Source organism: Miscanthus floridulus, chromosome 1, assembly GCF_019320115.1.
Source record: "Miscanthus floridulus cultivar M001 chromosome 1, ASM1932011v1, whole genome shotgun sequence".
Taxonomy (NCBI): domain Eukaryota; kingdom Viridiplantae; phylum Streptophyta; class Magnoliopsida; order Poales; family Poaceae; genus Miscanthus; species Miscanthus floridulus.
In genome coordinates this window covers 104,436,596-104,450,107 of record NC_089580.1, presented here as the reverse complement: position 1 = coordinate 104,450,107, position 13,512 = coordinate 104,436,596, and the positions used below count along the sequence as shown (strand labels likewise).

The window sequence follows — 13,512 nt, the reverse complement described above, 5'->3', positions numbered from 1 at the left end:
GGCGCTCCGCCGCCGCTCGCCCGCCGCCGAAGGGAAGAGGGCGCTCGCCGGCCACGGGGAAGAGGGGCACTGGCCGCCGGCGACGGGGAAGAGGCCACTCACGCGGTCGCGCCTGCTGCTCGCCCGCTGCCGACTGGGGAAGAGGGCACTGGCCTGCTGCCGAGGGGAAGAGGGCGCTCGCCGGCCATGGGGAAGAGGGCGCTCACGCACAGTGAAGAGGCAGTCAGGTCCGATTCCACTCAATACGAAGGGAGTCAGGCTCTGTATTGGGATAGGCCCCTTTCAGTTATAGTTCAATACCAAGGAATTGAGTCTTCAATGCCAAATCTCAATGCCATGTACATCCAAATAGCAGTATGGAGGAAACTTGATTCCAATTCCAATGCTTGGGCTCCAAGTATCTACATCCAAACATTACCTAAAGGGATATTGGCACTTTAATCCAAATATCTTGAACCACATGCTATCTATTGTTGACACGTAACCCTGGAGACCATGGACATTGGCCGTTCAAACTGGGGCCAGCAATTTGCTCGCCTTCACGAGGACGCAGCGCAACCAACAGCCATTTAGTGTACCCGGTTCTTACAGGATGATGGATGCCTCACATATAGACCACAATCATATCGCCCCTATAAATACTTAGGAACGGTTAAATACCCGACGCTAGACATCTTCGACAGTATTGTAAGATTTTACTAAAACAAACGTTGTTTCGTGGCTTATGATAAATGATTTTTTAGAAAAGTCTTCATAAGCTCATTTTTCTCAATTCGGGTTCTCTGCAGCGAGGCATGTAATTTTACAGGCCGTGAAAGATGCAAAGTTCTCCGAAGCCCACACCAAGGGCGCCATAAGAACCACACTAGAGTTGCCTTTTACAAATCTCCCATAGAGAATAAGCACAAAAACCCCTCATAATCAACCGATCGAAGCCAGCAACTGCAGGCCACCATGAACAAAACAAATAGGTCTTGTCGTTGAACAATATATACCCATGTTTTGTTGTATAATGCACACAAATATTTTTTGTAGTATATTAAAAAACTAAAGAAAAAAGAAAAAAAATACCTCTTAGAGCAAGTATAATAACATGTTATAAACAAACTAAATGCTAAGATCAAGAAGAGGAGAGGAAAGAGAGAAGCAGGCTATAGCTTTAGCCGGCTTAGATACAAGAACTAAAAACTTTACGAGAGAGATAAGTGGACCATATATTAATTAATAATAAAAAGCTAGATAAAATACGGTAGACTAAGAGATAAGCTACAAATATCGTTACAGCAAGCAGCCTGTCTTACTCTTACAGCCTATTCGCTCGATCGTAAACGATCGTAAATTTTCAGCAAGAACAAGTATTTTTCTCTCACATCAAACCAACCAGCAGTAATAATCCACGATCGGATACGATCCAGCCGAACAGGCTGGTAGCCGTCTGCTCCTAGACCTAGATAAGGTTCTCGATCTAGTGCGGTGAGTGGGGTGAGTGAGTTCAAATACTAAGCTGTATTCAAAGGTTGAGGTAATAAAAAAAATCAAACATGCACGTAGCGTATTAGAGAATTGATTGCTCGCAGAATCACACTAAGGCTCAGCAAGTACTGATGATAGAGAATTTTATAACAAAAGGCAACAGTAATCAAAACTTGCTGTAGCACAGCTGTAGCTTAGGCAAAAAGAATATGCATCATTTTTACATCATTTTTTCCAGTTGCAATCCCTTGGCTACAGCACAGACCTTCCACACCAATAACAATAGTAGACCAAGAGCTGCATCTGCCTATCAGCAAAATTTTCAAATCAGATCATTTTCTCAATTACCTGACAGGATCAGTTCTACTCGAAAGGGTTGGTCACAGAATATCAGGAACTCGAGTCATATGATATGCATATCCATATGCTAACATTGCTAATTCGACCTCACTTCTCTGCCATGCCTCAAAATATCAGTGGCTCGATACACGAATATTCCGTCCCAGAGCAAACATGCAGATTCCAGAACTCTTCTGAGCTCCATATCTCGGTCCATAAGATATACTCATAGGCTTAACTACGTCTCTAGTGAATCAACCATTTCAATGTCGACTGGACCACCGTTTGCCACCGTACTTGAACCTCCAACTCGTCGGTAGAAAAGCACATATGCTGCAGATGTCCTGATCTCATCCTCGTTAACAGAGGAAACGTGACTATCATCAAAATGATACCAGTTGTCCTCTTCTACTAGCTGCAGTGACAGCAGAGTTCAGGAAGCTAGCAAACACAAACAACAATGCAAACATATATACATATACATACATAATTTAACAGTGACACAAAAATGCAGGTACCTTTGCGTATGCAGAGTAGTGTCCACCACCGAGACCGCCATAATGATTTATCACTGCATAGAGTTCATACATGGGGTGCTGGTCACCTCTTGATGTCAGCTTCACATACTTGCTCATATTGAGGTCATGGATTGGAAAATTCACAAATGTATCAAGCTTGTTTTTCATATACCGGCTGTATGAGAACCTTTTCAAATGAACTACCAATATCTCAGGCAACCTCCACAAGTCCAGTTTCTTGCTAGCTTGCCTGTGTTCCTTGCACCCAGGACAGTACCTGTTTAGATAGGCATGACAAAAGTAAAGAACTATCAGATACCAACAAAAGGTTCATTTCAGATGAGAGCAGTTTGCAAAAGTATCTCAGTTAACAGAGCCAGAAAATTACTAACCACATATCATCAGGCCCTAGGGGTTCCTCCTTCAGAAAAGCATCCAAGCATGAAAATAAATTGACTGCTTCTTGCCGGGTCTTCTTTGACATAAAACCAGGCTTGAAGACTTCAGGAAGTCCATCCATGTAATCAATATTGTACATCCCATGCTCTTTCTCAGACCAATCCATCAAAACCCTAATAACTAGTCCTAAACCACGATTAGAATCCGTGTCTATAGCATTTCTTGTACTACCTTTTTCATCAGTCAATGAAAGCTGAAACGGTAAAAGTTCATCGTCAGCTGCATTATCATCCTCACTTGGTCTTGATGTAGAGAGACCCTCCTCACAGGTGGTGCCATTATCCGTCAGTACAATACCATCCAGGCTTGGCCCACTGCCATTTAACTTGACAGCAGACACGTCAGGGCTATGTGCTTGTGCTCGTACAAATGGAACCAAAACAACAGATACAGCCGCATAAATATCAGATTTTCCAGTAGAACCATTTGGAATACAAGTCACAATGGGGCACCCAATGAGCTTCCTATTGATATTAAACTGAGGCTCCACAAGAAATCTGGGTGAAGTATCAAAAGCTTATCAGCACTTAAGAACAAATTTGGAAACTAATGACAACCATCAAACAACATGGCACAAAATACAAGATAAAGTATAATCATCTGGTTCTTTCGATGCATTAAATTGGTAGTCATCAATCGCAGGAAAAAAAAAACTGAAATAAATAAACAGAACATAAAGGAGAAACTACCACCCATATTGGCTTTTAACATACAATAGACCATAGAGGCATAGACCATGACCGCGGGCATGTTTGGTACATTCGCCTCGCCTGTTGCCAGCCCTGCCAGCAGTGGAGAGCAATTTGGCTCGCTAGGCCTGGCGTGGAGAAACCTTGAAATCATGAGCCCCGAGGAGATAAGCAAGAAAACTAAACGCTAGCAGCAGGTCAATTTCTCGCCCGGCTAGGCAAGGCAAGGGCCAGCAAGGGTTTCAAACATTCCCTAACACACAGAAATATCATGTGTTCCTTACATCTCTGTATATACTAAGATACTAAGATGCAGTATCACCAGCTCACCTGTCTGCCATCCGATGCAGGATCTCCAACCTCAAAAGTTTTTCATGACCAACAGGTAGCCTATATGCAACAAGTATATCTTCATCTTTTATACTACGAAGTCCCTCAATTGGATTTGTTAGGTAACGGTAGATCCGACGCTCATATACCTAAAGAATAGAAGTATCAGCTGCTAAGTTGATTGCTGTAAAAGCATGAGATTATACGATTAACTGCACAAGAAAGGCAGATCCATGTTTGTACCTCTGCAAGCAACAATGTCTCAGAATCTTTTAAGCAGCAAACATCAGCAAGGGCTTTAGTAAGATCTCGGCAATTTCCATTTTTCTGTACAGTCACAGTGTAAGGCATTGGAAGAACATCTCCAGTACCACTGAATACAGTTACAGTAATCATCCGAGTAACTGTTGATGGCAATGGCAGCGACAAATACATAAATGGGTCAAAGGTAACGGAGATTTTGTTACAAACTGGGCACACCAATGTGGACTTGTATTGACCCTGCAACATGAACCAACAAACCAATAGATTAAAGCACGCTTTACACAGAACACAGGTGGAATTATAATTGAATATAGGCCAGATTATCAAATTGATAGTTTTAATTGCAAAAGTTTGAGCCAAAGAATACAGAACACTTTAGCCTTCTTTGGTGAAATTTAGACGTACCAGTGTTACTTTCCAACAGAATGGTAGCAATACCCACTTCTCAGTTTATAAACATCAAGAAAACACCAATACATCAATAAACAGAAAAATAAGAAAATGAACACGGATTCAATACTCACCCTTGATCTCGATTAACAAATTTAAAATAGAACAGGTTAATCTTCATACACTCTAGCATCAATTCCCCTAGTGCAGTGGTGAGAGCTGTCTCACTAAGTCACCAGGTCGTGGGTTCGAAGCAGCCTCTCCGCAGATTTGCGAGGGGAAGGCTTGCCTCGGTTTTTCCCTTCCCCAGACCCCACTCATGTGGGAGCCTCCGGCACTGGGTCTGCCCATCAACCCAGAAACTTATGTTCAAAGAAAAACTAAACTAACCTACTAGGAGCTAGGTGGCATTTTAAATTTGCCTCAAGGAGTACTTGAACCTGGGTGGTCTGGTCATACATACAAACCCTCGATCAACTGAGTTATCTCAGCTTCCTTAAGGGTCACTCTATTTTCTATTTTAATTTTCTTTCTTGACTTGATTATTTTCTGAACTTTCAGGTTTTCGCAATGGCCAAATGGTACATGGCAGGACAACAATTGCAAAAGAGAAATCTGAACTAGCAAAACAATAGCAAATTGTGCAACTCTCAGGTAGAATAACACAGAACAGGGTGCAACAAGTAGCAAAGAAGATAACCTAAAGATCAACTCAGTTTAATCTAAAATATTATTTTCCATAAAGTAGGAAACAAACATCATGTTAAAAATTTTACTTACTTGAAACTTATCTACAATTATGGAGTCATTTCGAGCTTTATGGTAATTCCAGCATTCTTCAGCAAATTCATCATCTGGACGGCCATCAGCATCCTTTGCCTCAATATATGGTTTCTTTTTTACACGGTTCAGATCTTCATGCAGACCATCTAACAGGAACGCAAGTAGCTCCTGTAGGAAAGGAAGGGTATTATTGTGTTGAGGGGCAAATTAAATAAAGTGGTATCACAAACCCAAAAAATTGATATTCACATAAATGGAGAACTTTACAAATACATTCTGATAGAGTAACAGTTAAACAAAAGAAAGAACCACTGTTCTGAAAAGGAATGATACAGGCCTAAATACAATGCAAAGTTGCAACACAAGTCCAAGAATGAGCAGTAAAGCAAAGTATCATAATCTGAAAGCCTAAAAACAAACAAATCAAAGTTGAATAACTAAAGAGCGACTATCATAAAGAAGGGGTGCTTAAGAGATGTATATCAGCAAGCAATGCCACTTATCTATAAAGAAATGAAGGAAATGTTGGAATGCAATGGGATAGGACAGAAACAGGGAATTGAGGAGAATACATTACAAGAGATTTGGAGAGCTCTGGAACTAAGGTGGTCAATGTTTCAGAAAGAGAACTGGAAGCGATGGCAAATTATTCAGAAAAGCATTCTAGCATCTATGACCAAAAGGGCTGTAATAATGAAAGTGGATGCATTTTGTTCAAAAGTAGCAGAAGATTTCTGATATCTATAGCAAGCAGCAATGTGTCAGTTAAACAAAAGTTCCAACTTAATACAACAATCCCATACATGAACCCAAAACAATTTAATATGTATCCTCTGAGTTGAGGTCAAATCCTGTTTAAAATAAGACCAACCTGAGAATCATGCTGATTATATCCACTGAACTGTGGAGCAAAACGAGAAAGTTTTGATTTGAATGCGCGTGGGGCAATAGAAGTTCGACCAGATGACCAGAGTTTTCTAAGTAGCTCTCCAAATGCTATCGCAAGTTCACCCTGCATGTTAGAAGATCCTCACACATCAGTAAAAACTTTATGTAAGTTAGCTTTCTCTAGTCAAGTACAGGATAAGAATGAACCTATACCTGGAGGCCTAGTGGATTTTCCGTGTTTATTTCACAAGTATAGTCCTCCAAAAAGTACTGTACCAGTGGAGGTGTATGAACCAAGGATTGTATGGCACTATTCATGAAGCAAGTATTACCCAAGTTATGTAATCCACTCAATCCATGAGTGCCATCTTTAGTTCCATTGCTGAGACTATTGTAACCATCTTCACTATCCCTTAATAAAGGACTGAAGCTATTATCTTGCGAAAAACTAGAACCAATCCCAGATGAAAAACCATTTGAAAATGTAGGCCCTCCAGCAATAGAAAATGATGATGTGGAGGGTTCTAATGGAATTAATGCCAATTCATCATTTGTGGATCTTGTACTGAAACCTGAACCGCTCTCGCCTAGCTTCATCTCCAAGAGGATCTGCAAGCATAAGGCAAGAAAGAATAGTTATTGCAAAGCCAGAAAATAGCTAACAATCACCATCTAAATCTAAATGGATAAAAATCGAACACTTTTGGGAAGGCACTAGCATTAGTGCCACAAATAGACCAGCTGGTTTGCATCGAGCACAATTTTATTTTGGTGGGATGTCCCAACGAAGTACGTCGGGCTCATTAAGGACATGTACAACAATGTTGTGACTAGTGTTCGAACAAGTGATGGAGACACGGATGACTTCCCGATTAGGATAGGACTACATCAAGGGTCAGCTTTGAGCCCTTATCTGTTTGCCTTAGTGATGGATGAGGTCACAAGGGACATACAAGGGGACATCCCTTGTGTATGCTTTTCGTGGACGATGTAGTGCTAGTTGATGAAAGCCGGACAGGAGTGAATCAGAAACTGGAGTTATGGCGGGAGACTTTGGAGTCCAAAGGTTTTAGACTCAGTAGAACTAAAACTAAGTATATGAGATGTGACTTCAGCACTACTACTCAGGAGGAGGAAGATATTAGTTTGGAAGGTCAAGTAGTGCCTAGAAAGGATACCTTTTGATATTTAGGATCAATGCTACAGAGAGACGGGGATATTGATGAAGATGTTAGCCATAGAATCAAAGCAGGGTGGATGAAGTAGCGCCAAGCATCTAGTATCCTATGTGACAAAAGGGTACCACAGAAGCTAAAAGGCAAGTTTTATAGGACGGCAATTACACCTACTATGTTGTATGGTGCAGAATGTTGGCCTACGAAAAGACGACATGTTCAACAGATAAGTGCGGAAATGCGTATGTTGCGTTGGATTTGCGGTCATACAAGAAGGGATCGAGTTCGGAACAATGATATACGTTATACCCAAAGACTTAGCCTTAGATAGGAGTGCTTGGAAAACAGCTATTCACGTGCCTGAACCTTGATTGCTTCTGCTGGGTTTTAACTCTAGCCTACCCCAACTTGTTTGAGACTTAAAGGCTTTGTTGTTGTTGTTGTTGTTGTGGATGCATCCAGCATAAGTTCATTCTGGTTACAGCACAACAAAATTCAATAGCTATCACAACAAGTACACGGAAGTAAGACACATCACCCAAAAGCATAATTATATTAAAGACTAAGAGTCAACTTAGTCACCCAAGACATAACATTAACAATGAGATGATTGTACAAAGCAAATGCCAAGCAACATAAGAAAAGAATAGATTTTTAATTGTTCAGATCCTATTTGGCTCACGCCTAATGCTACCACAGGTTCTTGACAAACTTTTCATGGTGGCAAAGATGACAACTTAGGCAAAGTTAGGCACAAGTTTAAACCTATAACAAATAGGCGAACAATGACAAAGTTTGTCAAACCTAAACCAGTGTCTCAATGGCATGAATTAAGTTAGTATAGTAATATTATCCATGAACGAAACATGCCAAATCCCCTCAATGCTGAGCTTCTCGACGAAGAAATAGAGAACTGAAGGGTGGTCAACAGTTTTGTAGGGCCTAATTGGTTGTCTGTATTAACCTGTATCCAGGCTTGTGCAATGCAGTTTGCTTGTGTTTGATTGCCTATGCAGGCTTGCACAGTGCTCAAAGCAGGCTCAATGTTACATTAGCTAGTACGCCAAACTTGGTCATATTAGACAATGCAGGTTTGCACAAGCCAATGCACACACAAAAATGAAATATTCTCATCCCACATACCTCTGTTACAAACATGAGACCTCAACTAGAACATGAGGTGACTACATGCAACAAATCGTAAACAACCAAACACCCCATACCTCTGCTAGAAACATAAGACCTCAACTAGAACATGGAGGTGACTACATGCAACAAAATGTAAACAATCAAACACAATTTTATCAAATGCGGGTTGCCTGTGCGAACAACCAAACACCAAGACACTGCATACGTTTACGCTAGCTTAGGTTATGCTGCATAAGGTCTAATGCAGGCTAAGGCTAATGCAAGCAACCAATCAAACCCTTAGTGAATAGCGGACATGTATCTTAGCAAGAGACAACTCAACAGATCATAGAAAAAGGTTTGAGGTCAGAAACGTGGTTGGTGTAGTTGATGAGTTTAATCACTTGAGGCAAAGAGTAATCCAAGAAGATAAAGCCCCATTTGCTTTTGCTTGCAGATTGTTCTTGCAAGCTGGGAGGAAGCACATTGTGGGATTGCAACAATCTGTCCTGTTGAATTTTACAATCTGGTACCAAAGAACTGATGCCATGTGAAACAGACTGCACAAGAAAAGATGGCAAGCAATAGTAACAACAAAACAAGCAACAATCAAATGTCTTGTTAAAGATTTCAAAGAGAACATTCAGTAATTTAAGACCCGTGAAAAAAAGTAAAGACAGCCTAATACCTCCTGGTCCATAGTAAGTTGAGCTTCTTCTAGTGTCTCATTTTGATTAAACAACTTCTTGCCCTTTGACCTTTGGTAATAATCCCAGATGACAATCTGAAACATTAAACCAAAATGGGAAAATACTAGTAACTATAAAGCATGACCTTTACTGATAAATGGCACAACGTGTCAAATACAACAGATGACAATGCTTATACCTTGGACTGCTCTACTGACATGAGTGAGCAAACCATTGAGTAAAGCTCATGAACTTTGGCCTGAAAGCATCAACAAACGTATAATACAAATAAATCAGTTGCAGAACAAATAAATTTGTCTAGCATGGAGGTAATTGAACTTGGGAATTTCAACAAAAAATACTCCGTCTCAATTAAGCCCCCCTTTGGCAGGGCTTTTGCCGCGGCTTCTCGAGCGGCTTCGGGCGAAGCCCTGCCAAACGGCCACAGGCAAAACGGCTTGTGGCAAGAAGCCGGCAAAAGCCCCGCAAAACCCGGTGACTCAGTTCCTCCCCATGCGTAGAAGCCAAAAATACTGGCTTATTCCGGCTCGAGCTCGTCACTTTCCATCCCTGTCCCCGGCTTGCTCTCCTCCCCGACGCCGCGCGCCGACGGCGGCCGCCGCGCCGGCCTCGAGCTCCGCCCCGCGCGGCTTCGATCTCCCTGCACCGCTCCGCCGGCCTTGAGCTCAGCTCCAGCTCCGCCCCACTGCCGGCCCCTCCTGGCCTGGAAGGTGTCGGACCGGTCGAGGACCGTGGACGAGGAGGCGCCGAAGAAGAGGAGGTCCGGGACGATGGGGTCGAGGCCGGCCGCAAGGAGGCTGCGGAGGTACGGGGCCCACTGCCACGTCGCCAAGGCGCCGAAGCCGTGGAGGAGGAGCACGGGCCGCCGCGCGGGGCGCGGGGGCGCCCAGAGGTGGACCACGGTGCTGGTGCCGGCCGGCGAAGGGAGGTGGACGGAGAAGGGGCGGAGGCCCGCAGAGAGGAACTGGCCCCGGAGGAAGCGGTCGCGCGCGGCTGCGAAGCTGAGGAGCTACGCCCGAGAGAGAGAGAGAGAGAGAGAGAGAGAGAGAGAGAGAGAGAGGGGAGGGAGGGAGTGGGCGACAGGATAAGGAGGAGAGTGTGGCCGTTCGGATAAGGAGAAGAAAAGAAGGGGAGAAGGAAAGAAAAAGGAAAAAAGAAAAGAAAAATGAAGAGAAAAAAGAAAAAAAGAAAATAGAGAAAAAAAATATAAGGGTATTTTGGACATTTGACATCTTTACAACTAGGAGAAGCCGTTTTGCCAAACGTTTTCGTACAAATAAGCCAGAGCCAGAAAAAGTTGCTTTTCCATATGAGCCAGAGCCAGAGCTGTTTTTTCACGAGCCAAAGCCGTGCCAAACTGGGCCCTAAGTCGTTTGGCTTTTCTAGGTACATAGATCTTACCTAGAAAAGCCAAAATGACCTAGATTTTGGAGCAGAGAGTGCTAAGAAAAGTAGTTCATAGAAATTTACTTTATTATTATGTGCAGTATTACTCAATCAATTAACGATCAGCATATTTCCATGTTGATAATGAGACTAACTGTAAAACCCATCCATGCTAGTCAGGCCATGCTATGTAAAGCTTGAGACATTTACCAATTTGCTATCCAAAACTAGAGTTCAGATGAACAAAAACTGATGACAACAAATAAGCAATTTGGTGTTGTATGTGACACTAGCAATGTGACTAATGGCAGCATTGATTTAATTTACCTAGCCATGCATCGTAAATTGAAAATATATTAGAATAGTTTCATTATTAGGTGAATAATTTTATGTCAGTATCAAGTAAAGAAATTAAATAGTGCCGTTTTACCTTTCTACTTATTCTGAAAACTTTTTCAGAACTGTCCCTTCCATCAATTAGTTTTAGACAGAGAGGGTAGACATCCACTATGTAAGTCTTGTCAGTTGGATTGTCAAAAATAACTTTTCTACGGATTTCTGGTCCACCTTTATACCTGCAAGTATTGATGTGTTCAATAAGTATATGATGCCAAAGACAACACAAGAAGTTCATACTCAAGGTCTCTACCACGCAGAAACCAAATATGTCACATGAGTGACTGCTATAGATGGTAGTCCATCAAAAAGATACATCTAATGCAATATTAGATAGCACAACTAAGTCCTAACAGATCCACACCAAATATGAACTCACAATAAGAGCATTGATAGAAAATAAAATTTGCATAACATTGAGCACGGTTTGGGGGCCCATAGGATTAGCTAACATAATAACAGAAAATGTTCTAAAAATACACTAGGCATCACAGGTTAACACAATCATTGAGTTGCAATCATGCCAAATAAATGAATGAAACAGACATAATCAAGGGAAAAAATATCCTGGTGTTAACTCATGTTATAGTTCAGCTACCACATCAGAGACTCCGGGTTGTAGACAAAATGACATCAATTTGCCGGGGAAATCTAATTGATAAGAGAACAGGTCACTAGTAGTATTTGTGTAGCAATTTTCCACTTTTGGGTACAGTTTCTGGAACTAGAACTATCAAAAATAAGCAAACACAAATAGCGTTAGATACCATTCATATAGCCTTTGCCAAACTTCTTGCGGCACCAAAGTATAGTGCTCCCCTTCTCTCAAGGTCCTTTGAAGCTCTGGCTCTTCACTACCATTGATCCTTTCTGCCGATACAAGCTTCGAGTTATCAATCTCTCCAGGTCTATTCGTAGCCAGAGGAAACTGCTCGGTGCCATTCTCTCCATAACTGACTAAGCCCACATAACCTTGCCACTCCATCCACCAGCTGCACCATTTATGCAGGATGTAATTCAGTAACAGTGCTGTGAACTTCAATGCACAGAATAATTTTAAACCAAAATTGGATGACTTTAAACATTACAACTTCAAAAGGAAATGACAACTCGAAAGTGTAATGAAGATATGACAGTTGCAACAAGAAATCCTTTTGGACAACACAGTCATATCTTTTGCAAGAATTTTAGAAGGGCTGATGGGTTCTCCATAGTTTGATGACAACCTTCGTAAGATTGTAAGACAAAGAAGTACTAAAGCCAGTAAGTGGCAATTTCAAACACGATTGAAGGTACCTGTTAGGCTGTTACACTCTTTTTTTTTCTCAAAAACACAGGAGAGCTGCACTTCATTATATTAAGAAGAAAGGCCATTACACTCTAAAGTTCAATATAGCGGTAAGGAATTAGGATGTGGGTATCGCAATGTTCACTGAGTTGTGGGAACTTAATCATTTCATATATGTATTAGAAAGTGGTGCAAATCTACACACCCCCAATACTTCAGTTTACAGGTCCATCATGGTTTTCAGGAAATGTTGTATCTCCATGTCATCATAACCATATCGCATATCAGGTCAACTCAGATGGGAACATGAGTCAATCTAGGATATCCTTCCCATTTCTAACATACTCCCTCCAATACCAAACAAGAATAGTCCAAACAATTAACAACTCTTATCAATTTATTTATAGTTTAGTTCCTCGTGTGCATGCACATTCTGATCCCTAGATATCTCCATATTTCTGATTGAACAATTGGTAAAGTAAACATCAAAACGTATAACCAATGTGCAAAAGAATGTTGCCTCGGACCATCAATCGTCACCCAAACGCCCCAAATAGTATGGTGAGATTAGATAATTTTTGGCCACCTAACACCAGCATCCCCAAATAGCCCTAGATTCAATCAACCAGGAACCCGTGTCTCCGACAAAATTGTACATCTAGGATTCCACGCTTCTAACTGAAACCCTAAATCGCATCTGTTCCGCATGATACACACGGCAGGCACTGGAGCTCCCGAAACGGAGAGCCGATTCAGCGCGGAAAAGTGCAGGCAATTTACTACGGGAAAAAGTAACGGGGAAATCGGAAGGCACCGACCTCTGCGAGACGAGATAGCGGAGATCCCCGTGCTTGACATTCTTCTCGGCCTCCCTGGTGAGCGCGTCAACAACCTCCCGCTCCTCCGCCACCGTGCAAGGGAGGCAGCTCGACGCCTGGAGGAACCCCTCCGCGCTCGGGATCGTCATCCCGCCGCCGATCCGATCCAACACCCCTGCCCGATCAAATCCAAGCAGCACGGGCGAGACGCCGGATCGGGACCTAGGGTTTGGTCCGGCTTGGCAGGTCGAGCGTTTTAATTCGGTAGGAGGGAGAGGAGAGATAGGGAGGAAGAAACCAAGAAAGAAATGAAGTTGGAAATGGAACGAAAAGAATACGGTAAATTATTTGGAAATTGTCAAAAATATAGGAGTATGCGTTTGCAGTAATATTAGGTGAGGCGGAGGCGGGACGGGGACGACGCCTCGCACGTGCGGGCAGGCTGCTAAGTGCTCTCTGACAAGCGGGGACCACAGTA

At 42.3% G+C, this 13,512-nt stretch overlaps 1 protein-coding gene across 2 annotated transcripts; it reads right to left on the bottom strand.

Moving 5' to 3' along the window:
• Positions 1 to 1,635: 1,635 nt before the first annotated feature.
• On the bottom strand, positions 1,636 to 13,384 carry LOC136538355 (ubiquitin carboxyl-terminal hydrolase 9-like). 2 transcript variants are annotated; one of them, XM_066530331.1, is made up of 14 exons: positions 13,035 to 13,384; positions 11,696 to 11,920; positions 10,963 to 11,107; positions 9,325 to 9,384; positions 9,125 to 9,220; positions 8,841 to 8,996; positions 6,347 to 6,742; positions 6,117 to 6,257; positions 5,243 to 5,413; positions 4,052 to 4,309; positions 3,809 to 3,957; positions 2,723 to 3,286; positions 2,331 to 2,607; positions 1,636 to 2,227 (listed from the first exon to the last, which is right to left on the bottom strand). In XM_066530331.1, the coding sequence occupies exons 1-14, from the start codon at positions 13,181 to 13,183 to the stop codon at positions 2,051 to 2,053; spliced, it is 2,964 nt and encodes a 987-aa protein (XP_066386428.1). In that variant the 5' UTR covers positions 13,184 to 13,384; the 3' UTR covers positions 1,636 to 2,050. The 2 variants fall into 2 exon arrangements, with proteins under 2 accessions (XP_066386428.1, XP_066386437.1); XM_066530340.1 differs by lacking the exon at positions 8,841 to 8,996 and having other exon boundaries at positions 13,035 to 13,383.
• Between the last annotated feature and the right edge of the window lie 128 nt (positions 13,385 to 13,512).